The 25,232-nt window shown below is 49.8% G+C and overlaps 1 protein-coding gene across 1 annotated transcript; it reads right to left on the reverse strand.

The window, feature by feature from the left end:
* Window positions 1–14,861: 14,861 nt before the first annotated feature.
* Window positions 14,862–18,075, reverse strand: LOC140218850 (uncharacterized). The gene is made up of 2 exons (XM_072288567.1): window positions 17,963–18,075; window positions 14,862–17,702 (listed from the first exon to the last, which is right to left on the reverse strand). The coding sequence occupies exon 2, from the start codon at window positions 16,701–16,703 to the stop codon at window positions 15,429–15,431; it is 1,275 nt and encodes a 424-aa protein (XP_072144668.1). The 5' UTR covers window positions 16,704–17,702; window positions 17,963–18,075; the 3' UTR covers window positions 14,862–15,428.
* Window positions 18,076–25,232: the final 7,157 nt, after the last annotated feature.

Raw genomic sequence — 25,232 nt, forward strand, 5'->3', positions numbered from 1 at the left:
AAAGACTGGAAATGAAGTAACAGCACTTGGCTTTGTCATTAATCCTGTCATACCATGGTTGGGCTTTAGCCCAGACGGTGTTGTCTTTAAGAATGGACAACCTTCTGTGCTGCTGGAAGTGAAGAGCCCCGTTCGGGGAAAACATGCAAAAATTTGTGAGCTCATCAAAGAGAAGAAGCTACCATACATTATTTCTGATAATGAAAACTTCTCTCTTCGGCTGACGCACTCATATCTTTCGCAAATGCAGCTTGGCCTGCTTCTTCTGAACCTCAAAGTGGAGCATTTCATTGTTTACAGCCAAGTTGAATCCCTAGTGATATGCGTAAAAAGAGACGACCACCTTATTGACAATCTTGTGCGTCGATTGCAATATGTTTACTTTGAGCATTTATTGCCGCAGCTCGCCAAATATGAAAAATAAGGTCATGGCCCTCGACCCTATGACGACCTAAGTGACTGTACTGGTCACTTCAGCCTTGTGCATTGTCCAAGGTCAGCTTAGACGTCTCGACTACGCTCATGGCTTCCCTTGACTGTTGTTTCTGCTAAAGTTGCCATTCCTTGTTCCTTTTCAACAAGTCGCTTGCTTTGTTTTTGTCAACACTTGCTGTCACGAGCTGAAGTAGAAGAAAAAGAACAGAGAGAAGAAGGAAGAGGAAGAAGGCTGAGTGGCCTACAAGGAGCGAAGTGGCAAATGGCAGAACACCGCTAGAAGAGAAGAAAGAAGTCGGCTAAAGCACTGGGCGAAGAAGGTGCTGAACCAAGGACTGCTAGATCGAAGAGTTGAGCTGGAGGAGGACACTGGTGGCTCTGCGCCAGCCAGGTTCGATCCTACACGCCTGCGGCTGTGCACCGTGGTCACCAGCAAAGGCTTGGTCCGAGGACAGCGGTCCCGTCCTATGCTATGCGGACAACCTCGCCCTCACCGACGACAACGCTCGACGAGCCCGACCTGTTCTACGGAGACGGCCCTCAGCAGAGATGCCAGTGGTGCACCGAGCAATGCGCAGGAGCTGCACTGACTTGGACATGTAAGCGCCACACCGCACGTGACTTATTAGGACTTGAGAACTTGCGAGACGATTTAAGAACTCTGGACAGATATTAGTGTCAACGAGAGAGATCAAACTCAGTGTAACCATTGTTGAGGATGTATGTAGATGTGATGAGGACTTATCGGTGAGATACATTATGTATGTGTTTGGTGCGTCCGTAACTGTGACACTTGCGCAGAGGTATTCATCTCACCACTGACTTCAGAAAAGCTGTTATTTTTAGCTGTTATTTTTATTTTGTGTATGATCTTTCTTTTGCTCATGTATGCTTGTATGCTTATGTTACTGAAAGTTTTATGTAACACGTGCATACTTTTTACACTTGAGTTATGTGTGTCCATGAATTAAAATATTTATTGCTGCCCTACTATGTATCGTTTACTCATGTTTAAAGTTTGGTGTTATACAAGCTGTTGTCAAAAACGTTGGGGCAGTTGCCCAGTCAAGCTACTGCTAAAGCAGCTCTTTTGTGACTGCCGCATCCTTAACAAAAATAAAGGTATGATATGGTTTTTTGTATTTTTTTATTGTACAAAAATAAATGTTATATTTGGTTGTACAAGATATTTGCTGTCTAAGCTTTAAATAGTTGGAACCTTTTTTCAGCTAATATAGGGGCTGACAAATTTACCATCCCGGCAATTATGATGAACACTTCATCAGCCACAGCTAACATTTCCCATGGCAATGGACCCTTCAAAATTCGAAACAGTTTCATACGCTGTATCGCCCTCTCTACATGGACCCTGGCCCTTGCAATCTGAACAGTCTTCATGGCGCCTTCTTGGGAGAACTGTGTTTGTTTCCTCAAGAAGGGTGGCTGAATCACACCAACACCAAGCTCGGTGCATCTGTCATCAATGTTGAAACCCTTATCAACCATTAGGTCATCTTCAAAAGGCTGCAACTGGTCGAGAACACCAGACACATTAACACAAGCCTTATCAGAAGCCCGCCCACCAAAAGTGTCACTGACAAACGTGATGAGAGCACCAGGGGACACGCCAATTAGGACTTTCACTGTGTGGACACCCTTATAATGGGAATATGTCAGTATACGGCATGAGGCACAGTGCGATTTTTCAACCTCCACCAGTCAAGTACAACCCTGACGTCTCCGAATGCGGCAAAGCAATGCGGCTGATTTTTTTTTATCTCCTCAGCAGTTGGCCACGGAACTGCTGCCTCGAGGACAGCGGCCAAAGGGCGAACAGTGCCATAAAAGTACCTGTGTACAGTTGCTTCGGAAATTGCAAACAACACCGCCAGGCACTTAAACGATAAAAATGTTTTGAGGCGAACGAGAACAAGTATTACGCGCTCTAAGACACTACACTCGGTGCTGAGTGGGTCAAGTTTTGCAACGGCCTCTGACAAGTACATCAACAATTCCGCAGTTTCTACACCTGTGAAGGCTTTTATGGCAGCGTCTGTCGAGAGCAAGTCAACCAATGTGTTCGTTCTGGCTGGTGATGAATCAGTGCAGACTTGAATGCCAATGTCAACACATCGACAACGCCTATCACTGAGGGCAAGGAGTGCATCCAATGCAGACCGTTCGAGGCTTGTAGCTTCACTCAGTGTTGTCCCAAGCCTTTGCAGTGCTATAGCGGCACCTTGGTCAAGCTCGGTGACTGGGTTGCTTTCAAGCTCTGTTGGTACCTGAATCGAACAAAACCAGCAATGAATGAACCAAACTACACTAGTAAATGTGGTAATATTCTAAAAATACTTTCACTAAGCAGAGAGTAACATTCATAAAGGAATTCCTTGGGATAAAGTTCAGCATTAAATGAATGATGGGTGATAACATGGCATGTGAAATGCACAGAAGTATACTTACACTAACAAAAACTACAATTGTACCACAGCAACAAGTGCATATCATGAAGCTGGAATAAGCTTTCTACTCCATGTTTAATTTATGCTCAAACTGAATTAATTTCTCAACACGGTTTACTCAGCTTACCTTAGGATTTTGTTTTCTCTATCAAAGAATGAAATATATTCAGGCTTACGATTGTGAACTTACATTTTTCGAACTTTCGATGTTCGGCTGTTGTGCTGCACATGTCCCCAAAGGCACATTTGACGGCCCATTTTCGGTTGTGCACACAGCTGCAAAATAAAAAATTCCAGGCTTTTTGAAAATTACACCTTTCTTGACATGTAGTGCTGTCAAGTTATGAACACAATATAAAGGAAGTTGAGTAAGTGTGCTTGTTCCTTCTAGTCCAGCAAGCATGAGGGCAAATAGAAAATGCAAACTCTGTGTCCATACCTATACACATTTCATAACGTTCAAGGTCTGCACTTGCCGTAAACAACTTAACGTCTCTCGTAGATTTAATTGATTCGTACATAGACTTCCAAATTCTTTCTTAAGGAGAACTTATTTAATTTGTGTTAAGGATACTTCTGCAACAAAAGCATGCTAATGGTACTATGTGCCACTACTTCATGCAGGAGAGAGAGAGAAAAACAACATTATTTATCATTAAAGGGAAAGGGGCTGCGAGAAGAAGGCGAGGGAGGTTATCCTACTCGCGGTAGGTTTCCTCTACCACTCAGCCCACCTCAGGATAGCTTCCTTAAGTTCGGGGTTGTAGCTGCGCATGGCAGCCTCCCACAGCTCCCTACTACTTGAAACACTCCAAAGGTTAGGGGGAGCGAAGTGGTTCTTGCATTGCCACATAATGTGGTTAAGGTCCGCTCTGCTAGCAGGACAAAACTTGCAGGCTGAGGTAGGGTATATTCCCGGGTAAATTTTGTGACGCAAGGCAGGAGATAGAAAAGTGCGAGTCTGTAGTTTAGGCAATTCTGCCTTGCAGAGACCTCCGTGCTTATTGTACACCCTTCCTATAAGCCGTGTGGTGTTGCCTACGCTGGCAGTAACCGATTGAAGTGTATACGTATTGAGTCGGTTAGATTGAATGTACATGCCAAGTACACAGATTTTGTCTACTACGGGAACTTGCTTCCCGGTAATGTTAATCTGAATGTTGGGCATATCGCATTTATTTGCGGATAGAAGCAACAGCTCAGATTTGGCTCTTGTAGCTCTTGAACCCGGCCCTTGTAAGGTATATTGAATGTAGCCATCCGAGCTACCCTTAATCCATAGGGTAGTGTCGTCTGCATATGAAGAATATTGGATATCCGGTATTTGTGCCAGCGTCCCAGCAATAGACTTCATAGCTAGGTTAAATAGAAACGGCGAGAGCATGGATCCTTGAGGAATGCCAAAGCTACCTAAGGTGATTGGGGTAGAAGTTTGATCATTGAGACTAACGACAGCTGTGCGATTGGTAAGAAATTCGTCGATGTATTCATGCATTCTTCGACCACAGTTAATAATATTCAATTCACGTAAGCTAGATCCATGATCTATGTTGTTGAATGCACCGTGAAGGTTGAGTCCTAAGATGGCTTGGGTATCTTTACTAAATGTAGCAGTAAGAAGGTCATGCTTGAGCCTCAGCATGGCATCATGCAGGACAACTTACGTTCAACGTAGAACAAAGACAAGACGGGTTGGGGAACCTCAGTTCAACTTATGCCCATGAACTTACATGCCCATGATCTTGCTGATGCCCGCAAGGATCTTTCATGGGATGATTGCTTCGAAACTTCATCCACAACGTCAAACACCCGGACAGGAAGGCACCTAGACGGAATTGCTGTCTTCTTTAAGCGCTTCCGACGTGGTGTCCAAACAGCTGGGTCTTGGAAAAAAAAACGCATGTACTGTCGATATACACTAACAGGGATGCATTAGTCTCTCTGAACTGCAATCAGTCGAAAAGACCACAGAAGCCAGAATAAATTGCACAGATATGCCTCCCAGAATGCCACCAAACTTGCTGCCCCTCACTTCTCCGGTAATTGAACATTCGTGAACCAGCCATTCTACTCAAGACAATTGCAGCTACAACAAAAGGTACATGAACTTCGGTGCTGAAACTGCCTTTTCTCTTTGCTTGCGTTGGGCTTCCCCGAATCTGGCTATGTCTCGTTCGAAGCAGAACACCCGCACTTACGTCGCAGTGACTGACGGCGATAAATGTCTCATGACTCTGCACAAATGAGAAACTCATCTCTCTGTTCGAAAATGGATGTAAAGTCAAGCCGACGTTGCAGAGCACAAATTAAACGAATGAGCGGTGCATTCGAGAACAAGAAATTTTGAAGCAGGTACAAGGCTTTACGGAGAATGTTTGCTCTCCAACGTAGCCGCAATGACACGAGTGACAAAAACGTAAACATCAATCATCCCACAACATATTTGAGTTAAGATTCTGTATTATTTCTTTCCCTGCATATAATATGGTGCTATGCCTGCGTCTTTATGGAGGTACGTCTATTCGCGATTTGAAGTGATCGGAATCGTCATTCACCTGTCGTATTCCAAAAAAAGTCCTCCAGCGCGAAGTGCGCACTGCAAACCTTCATCGCTTCGGTATCGGCTTCGGTAACGCGCTAAAACATCAACGAAAAGTAGAGGAAAAGCGTAGACAACAGCAACACGCTATGCGAACGGGCGGCAGCCATAATCTTTCGATTGGTACCGGCCGCCGCCGCAAGACGGCGCCACCGTACGTGAAAGTTGTGAATTGCTGCGGAGCGCGAAGGTCCGAGCAGCACGGTTGCGCGCAGTGCGGCGTGGTTTCGCGAGAAACCACGCCGCACTGAGAGAGGGGAGCTGGCCCGATAGGCGGAGCAACGCCATGAGCAACGCCAACTTCCGGCTTCACTTTCGCTTCACAAAGAGTGACGTCAGGGCCTCTCCTGAGTTTCCTTCCTCCGTGGAACTGTGAAATAACTACTTCTCAATATGTTAACCGGAAAACTACCAGAAATGGAGCAACTTCTATCAGAAACGAAACAAAAAGTGACGAAAGACGCGATTGCAGCGCCGTGATCACCACTTCGGCCATCTCCCGAGCGGAGCTGTAACTGAAGTACAGTGTACTAGAATAGGCAGTGGAACGACCGCGCTCCTGGGCGACTATCGCGGCGGCTAAAGTAGCGGCGGCGCTGTGATCGGCGACTACGGGGAGGCGCGCGTCGAAGCCTACGAGGCATGTGGACTCCAAAGGCTACTTCCGCAACTTCTTTCATTCATTCGCACCCAGGACGCGCCCATTAAGCCAAATGATTTTTTCTAAAGTTTGAAATTTACTCTTTCTCAATTTTGGCCAAAGATGCTTGCTTGCACCGATTGCAAATGACGGTACACGCCGTGCGCATTGTTTACTGGTATGAATAGATGAGACGAAATAAATAAAAAAAATGCAACAGATAATGATTATCCTCAAAGTTTTATTGCACACTTCCGTGGCATGAGGATGCCAAGAATTCACATACTATTAGAATGCACAACACAAATACACAATATGTTCCAGGTCAAGACAATGCAGAAGTTACTAACATACACAGACATACAGTGATATTAGAAATACATTAAGAGGTTTTCCATGGTATGACAAAATTGAGAACTTAATACAAAAATGCACAATAGAAATAAACATGTTTAACAATGCCATGGTTAACAAGTACAAATATATAAAAAGCGACACCCACTGACTGATTTAAAGAAATTCACAATACAGATAAGCAACTATTGGCACGCGCGAGGAAAGCAGAGACGAGGCGTGGGGCTTGGAGTCTCGGTGCCAACTAATCTTTATTCTTTGTGCGCCGGCCCTCTCTCGGCGGCCGGCTGGCTACGGTCGACTGCGGTCGGCTCTGTTCCGCGCTGGCAGCACCGCGGCTTATCCGCGGCATATTTGTGTTCACCACAGCACTCCCCCCCCCCCCCCCCCCCCCAACCCCCTAGTGAGAACACGAACGGAACCAACACGACAAAACACTCGTGTGATTAGAGGTTGAGGCGATTTGGCGCATTTAGACGTCTGCCACTGCGCGTGTGGTAGGTGCGAGTACCAGGCGTGGCTGCATTTTCCGCCCTGGTGGAAACCGCTGCCCTGGGACGAGGCACTTTTGCATGGGTTCCAGGCGACGGGGTGGAAGTGGGTGTCATGGACTGCGTTTCCATGTACGCAGGTTTAAGTCTGTCCAACGAGACAACTCCCCGCCGCCCCCGCATTTCGATAGTGAACGTCTTCCGCCCACGACGGAGAACCTTGAATGGCACATCGTACGGCGCTTGTAGTGGTAGTCGTACAGCGTCGTTCCGCAGAGAGACGTGACTGCATGACTCAAGCTCGTTGCTCACATGTGTCCTCCGCTCTGTGGTCTGTCGCGGAGGTGTAGCTCGAAGCTTGTTCATGATGTCACGGAGGCGAGATGCGTAGTCGCTGCCGGAAATGCGAGCTTGCTATTGGCCAGATGCAAAGAAATCACCGGGCAGACGTAGCGTCGTGCCGTAGACAAGTTCCGCAGCGCTGCAGCGGATATCTGCCTTGCACGCTGTGCGTATGCCCAAGAGCACGATAGGCAATGCTTCCACCCAAGAGTCATGTTCACTTGCCATAAGTGCTGCTTTCAGCTGCCGGTGAAACCTCTCGACCATTCCATTGCTCATCGGGTGGTAGGCCGTAGTCCTGATGCGCGAGGCGCCGATGAGTTTCACCAGACTGGCGAACAACGCAGACTCAAACTGGCTTCCTCTGTCCGTTGTAATGGAGGAAGGTGCACCAAAACGACATAGCCAGTGGTTGACAAAAGCGCGAGCAACAGTTTCGGCTGTAATGTCGGGAATCGGGATAGCTTCTGCCCACCGCGTGAAACGGTCGACCAAAGTGAGCAAGTACGTTTGGACCTGGCAAGGTGTCAATGGTCCGACTATGTCCATATGTATGTGGTCGAATCGAGCATCTGGCCCTGGGAAAGTCTCCAACGGTGTCACCGTGTGACGCTGAACCTTAGACCGTTGACACCTAAGACACTCGCGAGTCCACTGTAGGGAATAGCGGTTGATGCCAAGCCATACGAAACGTGCCGTGAGCAGCTTCTGGGTCGCCCGGATTCCTGGGTTCCTCGATTCCTCGTGTAACGAAGCGACGGAGGCAAGCAGGCACGAATGGTCGAGGGCTACTTGTAGATGTATCGCAACAAATGTCTCCTGCTCCGGGCAAAGGAAACCACTGTAGGATGAGTGCCATCGATGTTTCTTGCAAACGGCGCAGTTCGTCATCGTCGCGTGGAGCTGCCGCCACTTTTGCGAGGTCTATTCCCGTGTGAGTGATGGCATTTACTGGGCTGCGCGACAGAGCATCGGCGACAGCATTGTCTACTCCTTTTATGTGGCGAATGTCCGTGGTGAATTCTGATATGTAGGACATCTGCCGCAGCTCGCAGGCTGTGTGCGTGCAGCCATCAGATTTGAGGGAGCGTAAGGCGTAGGTGAGAGGCTTGTGATCAGTCATTACAAATAATTCCATCCCTTCTAAGTAATTACGAAAGTGGCGGATTGCTGCGTAGACGGCCAGCAGCTCGCGTCCGAAAGTGCTGTAACGCTGCTCGGTGGGTGTCAATTTCCGAGAAAAGAAAGCGATCGGTTGCCATACTCCTTTGTTGAGTTGTTGAAGGACAGCACCCACAGCTGCGTCCGAGGCTTCGACCATGACGCACTGTGGGACTCCCCCTTGCGGGTAGGCGAGAAGTGTGGCGTCGGCGAGGTGTCTCTTGATCTCTTGAAAAGCCGCTTCGGCGTCGTCCGTCCAGAGCAGCTCCCTAGCAGCACCTTCGTGTGTCGACAGCAGAAGGTAGAGAGGGTGTAGAACGGCCGCGCACCGAGGTACGAAACGTTGGTAGTAATTTACAAGGTCAAGGAACTCGCGGAGCTGGCGCTTAGTAATGGGTCGTGTAAACTTCTCGACAGCTTTAACCTTGTCTGGATGAGGTTGAATGCCAGAGTTTGAAACAACATGGCCAAAAAAAGTCAGCTTCTCGTCACCCAGCTCGCACTTGTCCGTGTTCACCAGGATGCCATGCTCCGCCAGGCGCTGAAACACGGATCGCAGAAGCGCCTCATGCTCGTCCGGTGAAGTGCTTGCGATGAGTAGGTCGTCGAGGTATGCATGGCAGAAGTCGAGGCCATGCAAAACGCCGTTGATAAAACGCTGGAATGTCTGTCCGGAGTTTCGCAGGCCGAACGGCATGCGTAGGAACTCGAACAGGCCGAAGGGCGTGGTTATCGCCGTCTTCGATACATCCTGTGGAGCCACGGGGATCTGATGGTACGCCCGCACGACGTCGACCTTGGAGAAAATCGCCGCACCATGTAGGCTGGACGTGACATCATGAATGTGAGGTACCGGATAGACCTCAGACTCTGCCCAGGCGGCGCTGCGGAAAAACCCGTCACCAGCGCCCCCATCGCAGCCTTGGCGCGAACTGGGTAGTGCAAGGAGAGCTGTCCGTAAGCGATGGTGCATAGGCCACAATGGACCTTTCTCTTTCGTTTGTGTTGAGGCACGGTTTCCTAAATATCAAGGACTTGGAAAGCTTCTGCCGCCCATTTACGCTTCGGAAAGGAAGCTCAGCAGGGCGAAGTACGTGTACAATATAAAATAAAGTCTCAAGTGTTATTTCGGCGTGCTGCAACTCGCAAGTACAGAGAGCATCAGGTTTGTCTATAGGCATATTAGCATAAAAATCTAAGCATTTCAAATTTGTTCATATTGAATATGTCCTGAACACAAGACTTAAGTATCTCCTATATTTTGACGTATTTTATCGTAATGTTTAGTCTCGCAATTATTGACAGAGTAAATCCTTTCATGGCCTTTTTCAGGGCCGCAAACAGAAAACGTTTTCCAAGGCAGCAAACAGCGTTCGATCATAACGAAAGTAAGCTTCCTACAGTGCCTACGCGCCGCATCTTTCTTTCTCGCAGGAGCTACAGCATCGCTGAGTACCTTAATTAGAAGTTTTCGCAGACGCTTCGAGCAACAAGTGCGCACAAATAAATGTAAATAAACGCGTCAATTTTTTTCTTTACACACGTGCGTTACTTCGCAATTACTCATTCAGTGCTCCTACAGCAACTTTATTGCTGTCATTTGGAAAACGCAGTCGAGCAGGCTCAGCACATTGCGAAACGTGCTTGTTGTATCGGCGCAGGACATACAAAATACCGAAAGTAGAAATGAGCTCGCGATACAACGATGCTCTAGAACAGGATTTTGAATTCATAAACGAACCAAAATGTTTGGTTAAGCTGACCTGGCAAATCTCTCCGTTCCACTTGTTGAGTCGAGCGGAGGCGGACGTCTGTTAAAAGGCGATATCGATGGCACATAAGCAGGATGGTTCGCAACGTTGTTTTTTCTGTTACCAACGAAGTGGCGGCTGCAGATTCTTGAGTTTTCGCTTGGTTACCACGGTCCTCCATCAGGGCTACGCAACACAATTACAGAATAACAAAATTGTCGCACTTTCTCATGCGAGCCACTATGTTGTGGGGAATGCAAGTAATACGATTACTTAACAGGTTGAACCGCCCGTATCCAGCGCTCCCGCCTTTCCCCTTCATACGATCGCGATGGAAATCGGTAAAACTGAACGTTGTTATTCAGTCCTTCACGTTCATGGCAATTTACAACACAACAGCAGCGTCGATTACGGCGTTTCTTCGTAGCGCGCGGAGCTATCCCGGTTTCCGCCGTTTCCGCCATCGGTCTGAAGAGTGAGCCAGCAAGCGCTTTATGGCAGTTCGGCGGCGCGTCCGACCAGCGTAGAAATTCATAGTTCTCTGTCTAGGTGTTAAATGCGCAAAACACTCGTAATATGGACCAAAATCTAGTTAAATCGTTGTTTCGCAGTCGCTAGCTGCATAGGCAACTTAGCAAGGGAGTCGGGCTTCGCACTACTCAATTACTGCCTCTTCGCACCGGCAGGTGGCGCTACGCGTCTTGCAACACTCCAGAGTCTGACGTCCATAGCGGTCGGGCACGGTTGCTCGATTGAGGGCTCGATAGTAGCCGCAGGGTCGCCAGTCTCCTGGTGTAGACTTCGGCACCATTTGCAGTGGAGACGCCCACGGACTAGCGGATTATGCCGAGCTCGAGCATGTGGTCGAATTCCTGTCGAGCTGCTTGCAGCTTTTGCGGGGACAGGCGACGTGGCCGTGCGTAAACTGGTGGGCCTGCGGTGACAATATAATGTGAGGAGTTTTTTTTTCGAAATGAGCCAAATCCACAAACCGAAACTGGGTCAGATAAAACGGTAATGACAAGAAAAACTAGGCAACTTTCTCATAGAAAAACCGTTGCAACGAAATGGGTCAAATAACGCCAGGCGAACGTGTTCGCAGATCGTATTTCGTATCGAAATTGAGCCAGATCCAGCTGTTGCACGGATCAAAATGAGCCAAATCCATTTGCCCAATAGGAGAGCGCTTTTGGCATGACGTCATTTAGCCATCGCTGCCTCCTTGTCAGTTCCCGCCAAGGAGTTGGTTCCCACCTGACAGCTCAGAGTGTTTCGTTCGTGTTTTCGCGAGTTCTTCGCTTTTCTGATATCGTTGTTCATGGATTCGGATGGCAATGAAGAGATCGGCGAAAGATCTATCCCTAGACGTCGACGGCGAAGTGAAAAAAAGCCGCATCACCACCGTAAAAGCAAGAATGCGCCGTTGCCAAAATGTAAACACGCGAAAAAGACTCTCAGGTGTGCGCTTGTGACAGAAGCATCCACTAAACGTTTCAAGGAGAAGTTTTACGAACTGTGTAGCGTGGAACAAAAGGCGTTCGTTTTGATGTACTGCACGCCAACAGCCGTAAAACGTAGGAGAGGAAAAGAAGCGGAACCTCGTCGGAGCCTTGCTGTTGTTTACAAGGTACGGATAGAAAATGGCCAAGAGATTCGTGTTTGTCGCGATATGTTTTGCGCAGTGCTTGATATTAGTCACAGCACAGTTACTCGCTATATAAAGCACAAGCATGAAAAAGGTGAAGTGAAAGCCGACAGTCGTGGAGGTGACCAGAAGATCAAGCGCTACGGTCGAAAGCGATCAGCTGTTGTGGGTTTCATTAAGCGACTTCGGGCAAGAGAGTCGCACTACAACCGGAAGAAGACAAAAAAGTTATACCTTCCAAGTGAGCTGAAGAGCATCCGAAACCTGTGGCAGATTTATAACCAACAAGCACCCGAAGATGTGAGGGTGAAGTATGGCTTCTTTCACCACATTTTTCGAGCGACGTTCAATCTTTCGTTCAGAACACCGAGGACAGACGTTTGCTCTGTGTGCCTGAAAAATGCGTATGAGATGAAAACTTGTGGAGATGTTTCACAGAAGCAGCGTGTCATAACAGAGCAACGTGTACACAAGTTGAAGTATAAGGCTTTTTATTCCCTGCTGCGTGAGAAGAGGGAAGACTTGAAAACATTCTCATTTGATTGCCAACAAAATCAAGTGCTCCCCAAAGTTCCGGACCAGGAAGCCTACTACAGCCGCCAGCTCTATCAGTACCACCTCTGCGTGGTGGAAAACCAGGCAGATGGATCAATGCCCAAAGAGGCCATCCATTCCTACACATGGAGCGAAGATGAAAGCTCCAAAGGAAGCAACCAAGTAGCCAGTGCGGTACATAATACACTTCGAAGCGCTAACTTCGAAGGAATTAGAGAGGTGCGGTTAGTAGCCGATGGCTGTGCTGGACAAAACAAGAACAGTACTGTGCTTTGCATGCTTCTTTGGTGGCTCCAGAATGAGGCTCCAGCAGGTGTCTCAGTAGTTTCCCTTGTGTTTCCTGTCACAGGACACAGTTTTTTACCCCCAGACAGGGTATTTGGCAGAATTGAAAAAGATGTTAGACGACACGAAGAAATCCTGAATCCACAAAGCTACCAAAGGATTTTTTCAAATCACGGCACTGTGTTAGAGCTTGGAAAACATTGGCATGCGTACGACTGGAAGGCCTACTGCACGGCGGTGATGAAGTCGACATCCAGCTTGCCGTTCAAGATAACCGAAACGAAGGTCTCTTACATTCAAAGAAATGCAGCTGGTAGGAGTCCTCAAATTAGAGCAGAGCCTCACTATAAAGTTTCTGTGTCAAATTTCGTGTCAGTGCTAAAAAGGGGAAGGTCCCTTGCACAAGCACCCATAAGATGTGCACTGTACGCACACCACGTCAACGAAATGAAAGTCAGAGATGTGACCAGCCTTCTTGTGAAGCATTTCGGAAATTCCTGGCAAGACAATGAAGAGCTTGCGTACTTCGTTAGTGTCTTCAGGCGCGCCCAAGGAAATGATCCTGCGGAAGAATTAGAAGAGAGCTGCTTATGCTGCCAAGAAGACGCACCTGCTCTTCAAGTATAGTTCTATTGTTCTTGAAGCACAGCAAAGCCCTGCTGCCAATGTTATTATAGCTTTTCTGTCATTATTACATGATGCCATTCTGGAAAGCCAATTTTAGTAAAGTTTTCATAACAATACCGCCTAAAATCCAGTGTTTCAATTCAATACGAGCCAAATCCAGAGTTCTCACCCTAATATTGGGCATATCTGCCGCATAATTTTTCATTACTTGTGGTCGTAAACTTGCCCTAGCCGACATGTAAAGCATATGATATAATAGCTTTGCTAGCGTTGCATTTAGGTCCGGTAACAAATTTTTGCTTTTTTCTCAACTTTTGTTTACGTGGATTTGACCCATTTCGAAAAAAAACTCCTCATGTGGTGGCATACATTGTGTTTGAAGGCCGCGCTGGCCTGTGGTGGCCGCTTCATTTCGGGGAAATCGCCGAGGATGCTGGTGAATAGTGTAGCACCCGGCGGTGCTACGAGCGTGGGGCTGAGGGGTGGATGCCTGGATGGCTTCCCGCGCAATTCTGCTTGTGACAGGGGGTCCTGTAAACGCCGGTTGCGGACGTCGACAAGAAGTCCGAAGTTGCGCAAACAAACAGTCCGCTCCCAGGATGGCAAATTTTACGTCAGCCACGACGAAAATCCACCGAAACGTCCTCTTGAGGCCCAGGTCCAGCGAGAGGGAGCGTTGCCCGTACGTCGGTATCGTCGTATTGTTGACAGCTTGCAACGGTGCTGCGCACGGTCGTTTGCGGTCGGCTGGCGACACCGGTACGACACTAACTTCCGCCCCTGTGTCGACTAGGAAACGAGCACCTCTTTCGCGATCGGTCAGGAAGAAAACAGATGGGCGACTGTCCGGCGGGGCGGAGGCACTGGTCACCCTCAGTGCTGGCCCGGGGCGTTTCCCGAATTTGCGGTGATACCAGCACACCCTACGTTGTTGTGGTTGTGATGCGGTACGCTGTCATGGTCGCTGGTTTCCGCTCGAGTGCAGCGCTGCGACGGTGTCTGCGAGGCGAGAAATTTCCTCTCGCATCTCTTGCAAGGAATTGGCGGACGGTGCGTCTGCGTGCACCGACGCGATTGTGGGCACGGCGACAGCCATGAGTTTGTCGGCGAGCTCGGCCATCTTGGCAAGGCCTGCGTCGCCCGACGCCGTGAGGCCTATCCGTACACTTGTGGGAAGCCTTTGCAGGAACAGTTCCCGCACTAAACGACCGTCGCTTGCTGTCGCGTCGCCGGCCAGTTGTTGCATGTGGCGTAGCAACTGGTTGGGTCGGCGGTCGCCAAGTTCGGCCTCCCGCAGTAGCTGTTGGAGATGCTCCGGCTCTGTAGGTGTGACCCGGCGAATCAGTGTCTCTTTTAGCGTCTGGTAGGCGTTCTCTGCGGGTGGTGTTAGCAGTAGGTCCCGCACCTCGCTGGTGTTGTGTCGGCAGCGGCAGGCAAGCGGGGGGCCCCGACGGGCGAACGCGCGGCTAGCGCCGGCGCAGTAAAGGAGACACGGAGCTAACTGCTCCCGATGAAAACCGGAACGAAGACTCAGCCGACCCGCGGCCGTTTATTATTAAAAAGGCTTCACATGCCAGATGACACCTCCCGATTGGTACAAGCTCGTCACATGACAGAAGGGGGGTGCGCCATCTAGCTAAACAACTACAAAACATACATGTACGATGACACAGAGATCTGACAGGGGGCGACACTATACTACATCATCCCCCCCTGGAAACAAAGCAAGCATACAGTGAAACGCGCACACAAGACGCGCACTTAAGTCCAAAGGCAATTTCAGTTCGTTCCCCCCCACGTTCACACACGCGCACCAGTCGCACACAAAGCACGCACTTAAGTCCACAACAAATTCAATCCGTCCCTGCCCAAGTTCACATACACGTGCACCAGTCTTGGGCACCAAAACACAGGCAGTCACTCAGACAAAGTCTGACAAGGAACACGGCGCAAAACTCACTGCACCGCAACAAGGAGCACATTTTATACCTGTGTTAATGTAACATGTGGACTGTCTGCTAAATGTCACAACGAGGCCCTTAGCCGTGGCATTTCGAAGACGGAAATACGCTCTACATTCAAGAAACATAATCATCAAGCCACGGAGGCCGTTTTTTGACACGATGATGACGCGTGCGTACCTCAGAAGAACTTTGGGGGTTGCGACGCGTTTTGGTCGACTTTAAAGACCCAGTCGTCCCACTACTATTTACCTCCCCCTGGTTGGAAAACTGAATGTGGTTGTCGCTCAAAGCTGGAGAGGGTTGCCCAGGAAGCTCCTCTCGACGTCCCAACAAGTCCTGGGAGGCTACCAATTCCCCAACGGAATCAGAGACGACTGCTGACTGTGTAGACTCGGAAGTGATACAGTCAGACGCACAACTTAACTGAAGCTTATGACTATGAGAAGACGCTGTCACTACAGACAAGTCATCGGAATGACTATCCAAGTTTGAATATGAGTACAAAAAGTCCCTATTACTTGTACACAATGTACTACCTTCTGGATCCTTCATCACTACGGTTAACTTAGACACATGCCACGTTTGCCCATCACTGAGTAGAAAAGTAGATGGTCCTATCTGGGCCTTGACTTTACGAGGTTTACTGTACTTAAAAAATCCTTTCCTGTTAAATCTTATTCTGACGGTGTCTCCCACCTTGATACGAGTTGCCTGAGCACCTCTACGTTTGTCTACGTACTGTTTGGTCTGCCACTGTTTCTGCAAGACCCTTTCTTGAACTTGAGACACAAGACTGTCCTGTTCCCGTAGATCTACACAGAGCCGCATGGTTCCATCCTTCTTGCGCACCACCACGAGTGGAGACACCCACTCAGTAGCCTCGACGCGCTCGATGACGTCGCAGTCCTCGAGACGTCGCAATTCATGTGTGACCTGGTCACGGAGGGCCAGGGGTAGTCGGCGCAACTTTGAAGATACTGGTTTCGCATCTTGCTGCCGATGAATTCGATGCACAAAGTTGTTGACGAGGCCCAACTCGTCACTGGAAAGGTGATCAAAATCCGGAGGCACACCTGTGGGGCTCTGTACTGAAGGAAGCGATGGTAGACGACATGTCAGCGACGTACCGTCGATCTGTATGCCCAAGCGTTGGATGGCGTCTAAACCCAGCAGTGATGTTCCTGTAGTCGTTACGTGGAACGTGACGGAGCATGACCCTTGGAAAAACTGGACAGTGGCTTGAAACAGGCCTTGAATGTCGATGCGTTGCTTGGAGAAATTTTTCAAGTCCACTGTTTGTGACAGTCTGTGCTGTCGACTAAAGTGCTTTCCAAAATCTTCGGCCGTCATCAATGAGACAGACGCTCCCGTATCCACCGGCAGTCGCATGGAGACGCCGTTCACTACGACTGGAACTTCCAAATCTTTTTTAGTTTCAAAAGCGCTTACCGTCAAGACAGACGCGGACGGCTGCCCTGCGGAAGTTGAAGACAGCGTCTCTACGGAAGAGACGTGCTGAACAGTACGGGTTTTTCGGCATACTGATGCAAAATGGCCCAACGTGTGGCAGGCGTTGCACCGCCGGCTCCTTGCTGGACAATTCCTGTACGTTGCAATATGCTTCGTGCTGCCACACCGGTCGCATGAACTACGCTCGAAATTAGGGTCCTTCGCATCCTGTGCTTCACTGCGGGTCCCGGAGGAGCCTCGCGGAAAATGTCTGTCGTCTCGGCGGCTTCTCGGAAGAAGTCGGCCATCGTCATGGCCTCCCGGACTACGTCGGCCATCTTGGCTCGTCGACGGAGCGCCAAGTTGAGCTGCCTCGATTCTTTGTATTTTCTCCGAGTCGAACGCGCGGTTCGCTCGATGCAGGGCTTCTAACGAGCGTCCAATTTCTTCTGCCTTGTCCAGGGTCAGGGTTTCGCCATGAGCCAGCAACTTTTCGCGAACGCTGACGTTCGCTACCCCATGTATGATTTGGTCTCGGACGCGCTCGTCATAGGTTGTGCCGAAGTTGCACTGTACCGCCTTCTCCTTCAATGCGGTCACGAATTCCAGGAATCCTTCTCCCTCGAACTGCCTTCGACTGGTGAATTCGTGCCTCTCCGCCAGAACATTTGTTGACGCGGCGAACAGCCGGTCAAGCCGCTGCAAGAGTTTCTGGAACTCTGACGCTGGCGGGACCGCATCACTTGACAATGACGCTGCGCCGGTCGACTGCCTTGCTGCCTCGCTTGACGCTGACGCTGTGCCGGTTAACTGCCTTGCTGCTTCCTGCTCCTCGTCTGCAAAGTACTTCCGTTGTCCCTCACGCCCGAGAGCGCTGACGAGCGCGGACGCTCGTCGCGCGTCCGTCCAGTCGCCACCGCCGGCCGCTTCGAGGTGGGCCTGAAAATTTTTTTTTCCATCGATGCCATGGAATTAACGGTGGCCCGGGCAATTCCAGAAAAACGGGAAGGTTCGCCGTGAAAGACGCCATGCCCGGTAGCGTGCAGGAGACAGTGCAGAAAACAAGCCGGAGCTCGCAGCAGGAATGGGGCAAGGAAGAACAAAGGGGCGAGAAGGCCTAGGCTCGGAAGCCTCGCGACGCCCAGTGCGTCGGCGGCGTTTGCCTGCCGTGCGGACACGGGAAGGGTCGCTTCACTTACGAAGCTCGTTGGTTTCCCGGGGCTTCGGTCGGAACCGCTGCGGGAATCCCATCCTCGTCGCCAAAAGATGTGTCGGCAGCGGCAGGCAAGCGGGGGGCCCCGACGGGCGAACGCGCGGCTAGCGCCGGCGCAGTAAAGGAAACACGGAGCTAACTGCTCCCGATGAAAACCGGAACGAAGACTCAGCCGACCCGCGGCCGTTTATTATTAAAAAGGCTTCACATGCCAGATTACACCTCCCGATTGGTACAAGCTCGTCACATGACAGAAGGGGGGTGCGCCATCTAGCTAAACAACTACAAAACATACATGTACGATGACACAGAGATCTGACAGGGGGCGACACTATACTACAGCTGGCCGTCGCAGGCGGGAGGCTGCCCACCACGTGGTGGTATTTGGTGCTGTCAGCAGTGATGCGGCGTGCAACGAACTGTGACTCAACTTGCACGAACCAAAGTTCCGGGTCGCCAGTCCAAAACGGAGGTAGCTTGACATCAAGTACGGCTACTGTGGGGCTGCCGGCGTCGCTTGGCTGGTTCACAGCGATCACGTCCGGGTCACCAATTAATGGCACGCGCGAGGAAAGCAGAGACGAGGCGTGGGGCTTGGAGTCTCGGTGCCAACTAATCTTTATTCTTTGTGCACCGGCCCTCTCTCGGCGGCCGGCTGGCTACGGTCGACTGCGATCGGCTCTGTTCCGCGCTGGCAGCACCGCTGCTTATCCGCGGCATATGTGTTCACCACACAACTGTGCTGTACACACAATAGAAAGGTTAATTAAACTGCAGATATATCATTCAGGAATGCCGGCATACCAGTCAAATTAATGGTTTAATATGCAATCAATTCAGCCTGCTAACTTCAAGTGCACAGAGAGAGAGAGAGTAAACGTTTATTGTAATAGAGGTTGTTTGGTTATGGTGGGTGGAGACCCTCCTCCAGGGCCCCACTGGTTACAGCGGCTCGCCGGGCCTGGTCAAGGGTCGCCAGTTGGCTTCCCAATTCCACTTCCGCGAGTCGCGCCTCCCACGACCAGTTATGTAGAGTGTTGTCTAGCAGCGGCGAGGTGGCAGCCGCCGGACGTAACGCGCACTGGAATGTTGTGTGTTCCAATGTCGGTGTTCCTTCGCACCACGGGCATTTGTTGCTGTATTTGTGTGGGTACATTTTGTGTAGCCTGTATAAATGTGGGAAAGTGTTTGTTTGCAGGCGGCGCCAGTCCCGTGCTTGCCTCCTGTCTAGGTCTGGGTGAGGAAGGGCTTTGGTTCGCCTACTTAGTCGTTGTAATTCGAGGATTTCTCTTGGCGCACCGGGTGTCGAGGTGTTCTCTCGGGCAGTGTGGCCCGCGACTCGGCCTGTCATGCCTCGAGCCAAGCGGTCCGCCCGTTCGTTCCCCGCTATCCCTGTGTGCGCCGGGCACCAGGTCACGCAATGATCCAGGGTGAGTTCCGTTCCTAGGATGCGGAAGACGCAGCCCGGTAAAGCCCCCCCAAGGAAGAGGCGGCAGGCGTCCTGCGAGTCTGTCAGCACGTAGGCCGATTGGCCCTTAGCTTCCGCGGCGCGTATGGCTAGGGCTATGGCCACAGCTTCGGCCGTTGCAACCGATTTCGTGTGTATGGATGCTGCTATGGTTGTTCGTCCTTGGCTAGTCACGACTGCTGCAAATGTATTGAGGGTGGCTGTATTCTTGTGATACGAACTCGCGTCTGTAAAGTAAGTATCCGGATCGCTTCGCCGCCTTAGTAAGGTGGCTGCCCGCGCGCGTCTCCGTGCCGCATGATGAACTGGGTGCATGTGACGGGGGATTGGCGCCACGTGGATTCGCTCTCGGATTTCAGATGGCAGTAGTATTGTTTCGTCGCCGCAATATTGTGGTGTCAGTGGATAGTGAAGTCTTTGTAAAACCGAGCGTCCCTGAGGTGTCGTGTTTAGCCGTTCACGCTGCGCCATTAGGGTGGCCGCTGCATATTCCTCGAAAGTGTTCATCATTCCTAATTCGTTCAGCCGGATCGTACTTGTGCTTTCAGGAAGGCCGAGTGCTGCTTTACAGGCGATTCTTATGAGCTTATCCGCATGTTCGATGTCGTTACGCCGCGTGGTTTGGAAAGGCAGAGCGCACGTTAGACGACTAATGACGAAGGCGTTTACTAGTTGCATGGTGTCTGCTTCGGTCATGCCTTCTCGGCTGCGTGCAACTCTGCTAATAAGCCCAGTTACGCTCCGAACAGTGCGTCTGAGATTGGAGAGCGCTATGCTAACGCTGCCCGTTTCTTGAATGTACATTCCCAGTACGTGCAGGTGGGATGCCCTCTTGATGGGCTCTCCCTCCAAGGTGAGTTGCAGATCCGGAGCCCTGGTCGCTAGGGTATGTCTAGGTCTAATATGAATATACTCCGATTTCTCTGGAGCGCACCTCATGCCTGCTCGCCTCATATAGCTTTCAATGGTGTTGATGGCCTGTTGAAGCGTGTCCTGTCGGTTTCCGTAGGACCCATTGCAGGCCCAGAGTGTAATGTCGTCTGCATATATGGCGCAGCCAAGGTCCCGGTTCTTCTGTAAGTCCAGGGCCATTCTACGTAAGCCGATGTTAAAAAGAAGTGGTGACAATATGGATCCTTGAGGAGTGCCCTTATCTGGTAGGCGATACAGGGCAGTACGTGCTGAACCCAGTCCTATTTTCGCGGAGCGGCTGCTCAGGAAGTCTTGAACGTAATGAAATACTCTTTCACCACACCCGACATCTCGTAGTCCGTCTAGTATTGTAGTGTGTGAGATGTTATCAAATGCCTTATGGACGTCGAGTGCTAGCAGGATTCTGTCCATACTGCCCGGAGGAGGATCGAGCACCTCATCTCTTAATAGAAGAAAGACGTCCTGTGCACAGATTCTCCTGCGGAAACCGAACAAGTGCATAGATGACTTCCGCTTGGAGGTGCTGGCTTTGTTCAGCCCCTTTACAAAAAAGTGAAGCCTGGTTGTGACATAAAAGCCGACAACACGGGGTCTCAAGCATTCTGCATGCGCTTTGCAACCAATACTCAAGGGCCTGGCAGAATGGATTATCTCCAGGATATCCATTACACTCTCACTGTGCACCTTATTAGTAGAAAAACAACTAGTGAAAACATCCTCTAGGCGTGTAATAAATGTAAGAAGTTCAACTGAAGGGTGCAACAAACCACCCTGATCTTTGAACTGCACAAATGCAGAAGCAGCCAACAAGCGCCCTTGCTCAGTTGGCAGCAAGAGGCGGGCAATGCAATCAGGACATTTGGTCGGTAGCACGCACTTTTTTACCACATAGCCTGAAATGTAATATATTAACCTTGACTCGCTTCTCTTCACATGACACACATGTTCATCAGTTTCTGCTGGCAAAGATGTAGTCAGAACCTCTGTATTTTCATCTGTGTACAACTTCACTGTTTCCAAAAACTTTCCCTTAGTGGTACCCTCTTCTCTGTCGGTTGCCTCAAGAACAGGGTTGATCACATCATCCTCCACATTGCTACCCGTGACGCTTCGTGCCAAGTTGTAAAAAGAAAGACAATGAACAGTCAGTAGAAACTGCTGCGGCGTTGGATGACTGTTGCAGCCCGATGAAAGTATCACTATACCGAAAATGTTCTTAACTTTATCCTGACTAAGCCTTGAAGTTGGCAAATATTTTAATCCCACTTTTTTTGTTCAAGTAGTCAAGAAGCTCGAGCGTACTTGTCAGTGTTACCATTAGTCCTTCTGCAGTTGAGTCACTTAGAAAATGCCTCTTGTCAGTGTGACGCTCCCATGTGTTCAGAAATTCAAGCATATCTTGGATCTTTTGTACACTGGTAGAATTGGGTGCTAGAGCTTCTGCTGGATACCTAGAAGTCATTACAGCAATCAGCGACTTCATTCTTGAAAAGAATTTTGCAGTAGCTTCTATGCTGCCACAGCTTCTCTCCAGTTGTGTCTGATAAAGAAAGAATGCTTGTAGAGGTCCCTGTTCAAAGAGCTGAAAAGCATAACTCACTCTCATGTTTTCAAAGTTGTTCGGTGCAACATGAACACTTGATATACCAGGCATTGCCCTCAATGCAAGCGCACTGTAGTCAAGTGTGAGGGCTTCCTTCACAAATTGTATGGACACCTGTCCATCCGTTGTCTTGAAAGTCGTGCCCAGAAGCCGGTTGCGAATATTCTTGACAAGATGAGGGAAGTCAGAAAAAAAATAAAGGAACCGGCTACTGTCAACTGGGTGTTGCTTCTTGCAGATAACTTCTTTCATTGATGCCTTTACATTAAAAACTCTCCATATCTTCCTGTTCCAAGAGGCTGCATCACACGTTATATAGTCGATAAGAAGCCCAGCTTTTTCTGCGTGTACTGTGACCTCCAGCACGATTTTCGCAAGCAATTCACCCTTGACATTCTCGTCGCTACCAAATACACCAAGCACCTGCGTCCAATTGCCTACAAGGGGCACAAACATTACAACAAGGCCATGATTGCATGGCAAGGTCTTTTGGTCCTCAGCTGTGTATGCTCCAAGGTAGACAAAACCTTCAATTTTTCCTCCTGTGGTCACTGAAAGGTGCTCGGAGAGCTTCATTTCATCAATGATAATGCCTCCATGCCTGTGAAGTTCATCTAGTGGCACCGTTTTCTTTTTTAGTGCGATCAGCATTTGTTCATTAAACCCATAACCACTCCTGTATTCAGCTGTGTATTTCCTATAGTCGTTTCACTTGGCAGGGTTAGAATTGCCTGCTTTCGCATATATTTGTAAAGTGTTGGGCTACGCATTTTAAGTAGTACGCACTCGAAAATCCACTCTTTCTCGTAGATCATCCCACGTGGACTTTTCCTCTTTGAAGCTTCAAAACACTGCCGAACAGCAAACTGCTGTTTCGATGAGAGATGCTTAATCTTCTCGGAAAGCACTTCTTCTTTGGTCGCAGCACTATATCGGCTTTCATCTTACTGAGATCTTCGCTGAGCTTCATTATTTTTGGTGTAAGGCGCTTGTTCTTGCGCGTGCATGCTTGCAACTTCTGCGATGTTTTCTTAGGCGCACATTTTGGCGACTTCCGACTTAGGAGACGTGACCGGCGGGTCAGAAGCGCTTTTCTCAAATATTTGCACGCAACGCACGGTATTCCATCCTTGGTCGTTCTACCAAGGCAATTTATGCTGAAAGCGGCTTTCCACTTGTTTTCTACTTGGTTACGCGAGCGGTCTGTAAGACTGCTCATCAAAAGGACCTCTTCGTTCGCAGCAGTACCCTTACACAGATACACATTGGCTTGTTGCAAAGCATTCATTGCGTCCTTTCATTGCGTTCACAGGAAAACCATCAGAGCTATCCTCTGTGCAAAACACGGCCCTTTCAACTCTCACTTCACCAAGGCAATTTATGCTGAAAGCGGCTTTCCACTTGTTTTCTACTTGGTTACGCAAGCGGTCTGTAAGACTGCTCATCAAAAGGACCTCTTCGTTCGCAGCAGCACCCTTACACAGATACACATTGGCTTGTTGCAAAGCATTCATTGCGTCCTTTCATTGCGTTCACAGGAAAACCATCAGAGCTATCCTCTGTGCAAAACACGGCCCTTTCAACTCTCACTTCACCTTTGACGGCGTTAAAGGTGCACGAAGTGAAACAAATTCCTTCCGCGTCATGCATCTCATGCAGAACCTAGCTCTTATTAGGCGGGGTTACATTCTTAAGCGCGGCGACAGTCACGACAGAATTTACATCACTTTCGTGCTCGTACACACAAAATGTCTCACAAACATCGGTAGGCTCGTCTACAGTCTGACGCTCTGCAGCACTCGAGAACAGTACCTTTTTAGCTGATCTGTCGATCTCTTCAGCCTTGCGTTTTCTCTCGTTCCTTCTCGGCACCACGCGCTTGCTCAAATACGCCGGGGCATTTGGTAAGATTGTTGGCACGGCGTCTGACGAAAGCGTAGGCTTTCCTCGCAGTAGACGAACTTCTTCGCCGTTGATTACGTGCACATTCCCTGACAACACATTGCGGCTCAAAGTGTAGTTCGCAAACTGCACAATCCTCCGTAAGTTGTTTATCCGCTCTGTGCAAGTTCCGCTGACATAGGCTCCGTCGTTCAGGGTCCGCAGGTGCCTTGAAAAGCGTGGGCTTCTTTGTAGCGTCCGCTCGACTGTATCCAGTGCTACATCCAGGGGCGTAGCAATGGTTCAAGCGTTGCTTACCCATTGCTGAAGCAAGGAGTCACCGTTCACACATGAACTGTATCGAAAAACACGCACTAAATGACGAATACCTGAAAACCGACCACCATCGGATAGAGCAAATCGACCCGAACCCAGGGACACCGAGACCCGGGGTGAGCGACCATTTTCGAAGATTTTTCGAAGTGAGAAGCACAGCTAAGCTTAACGCCGACTAGGCCTGTAGCGGAAGCCTACCGGCCCCCGCTAGGGCGGAAAACGGTGTCGCAGTGTAAGCCAGAGGTTCGGAAGCACTTCCGAAATGGAGGTAGACGAGGCAGAAGTGGGGGAAACCCTGAATACCAAGTCGAGAGAAGAAAGAAATGATCCCGCGAGCCGAGCCGAGGACGGCGACGCGGATGGATGGATCAGAGTTACGCACAAAAGAAAGGGCCGGGCGAATGCTACCCAAGAGGCAGACAAGCAAGGCACCCGCTGGAGAAGCCCGACGCGCAAAGGCGGGAAGAGCATAGTGAACAAGATTCTACGAGCAAGCAAGATGCCCAGGCTACCTAGAGACGACATCAACATAATCGTAAGACCGAGAGACGGGCTGAACATCAGAAACACGTGCAGCGCCAGCCTAGACGAGGCGATACGCAATGAAGCAGGAGTGAGCAGCGACGAAATCATCACGATCTGCCCCAACCACACGCAAAACATCTTGGTGGTAAGCACACCTTACGAGACGACGGCGACTAAAGTCGCCAAAATCAAGGAACTAACAATCAACGGGAGGAAACACACGACCAACGCGTACGTCTCGGCACCAGAAGAGATGGCCAAGGGGATAATCCGCAATATTCCCCTCAATTACACAGAAGACCAGCTCTTGCACGCACTGGTGAACGTGAGGAACCCTTCCCTGGCGTACGCCGAGACTGGGCAGCACGACCACCGTGATACTACTGTACGAGGGCAACAGGGTCCCCGCGTGGGCGCACTTCAACAGCATCATGATGAGAGTATCCCTCTATCGGAAACAAATAGACTTCTGCAAAGAGTGCGGCAGGCTCGGGCACAGACCCGATGTGT

This window comes from Dermacentor andersoni, chromosome 6 (genome assembly GCF_023375885.2).
Source record: "Dermacentor andersoni chromosome 6, qqDerAnde1_hic_scaffold, whole genome shotgun sequence".
In the NCBI taxonomy this organism is placed as follows: Eukaryota; Metazoa; Arthropoda; class Arachnida; order Ixodida; family Ixodidae; genus Dermacentor; species Dermacentor andersoni.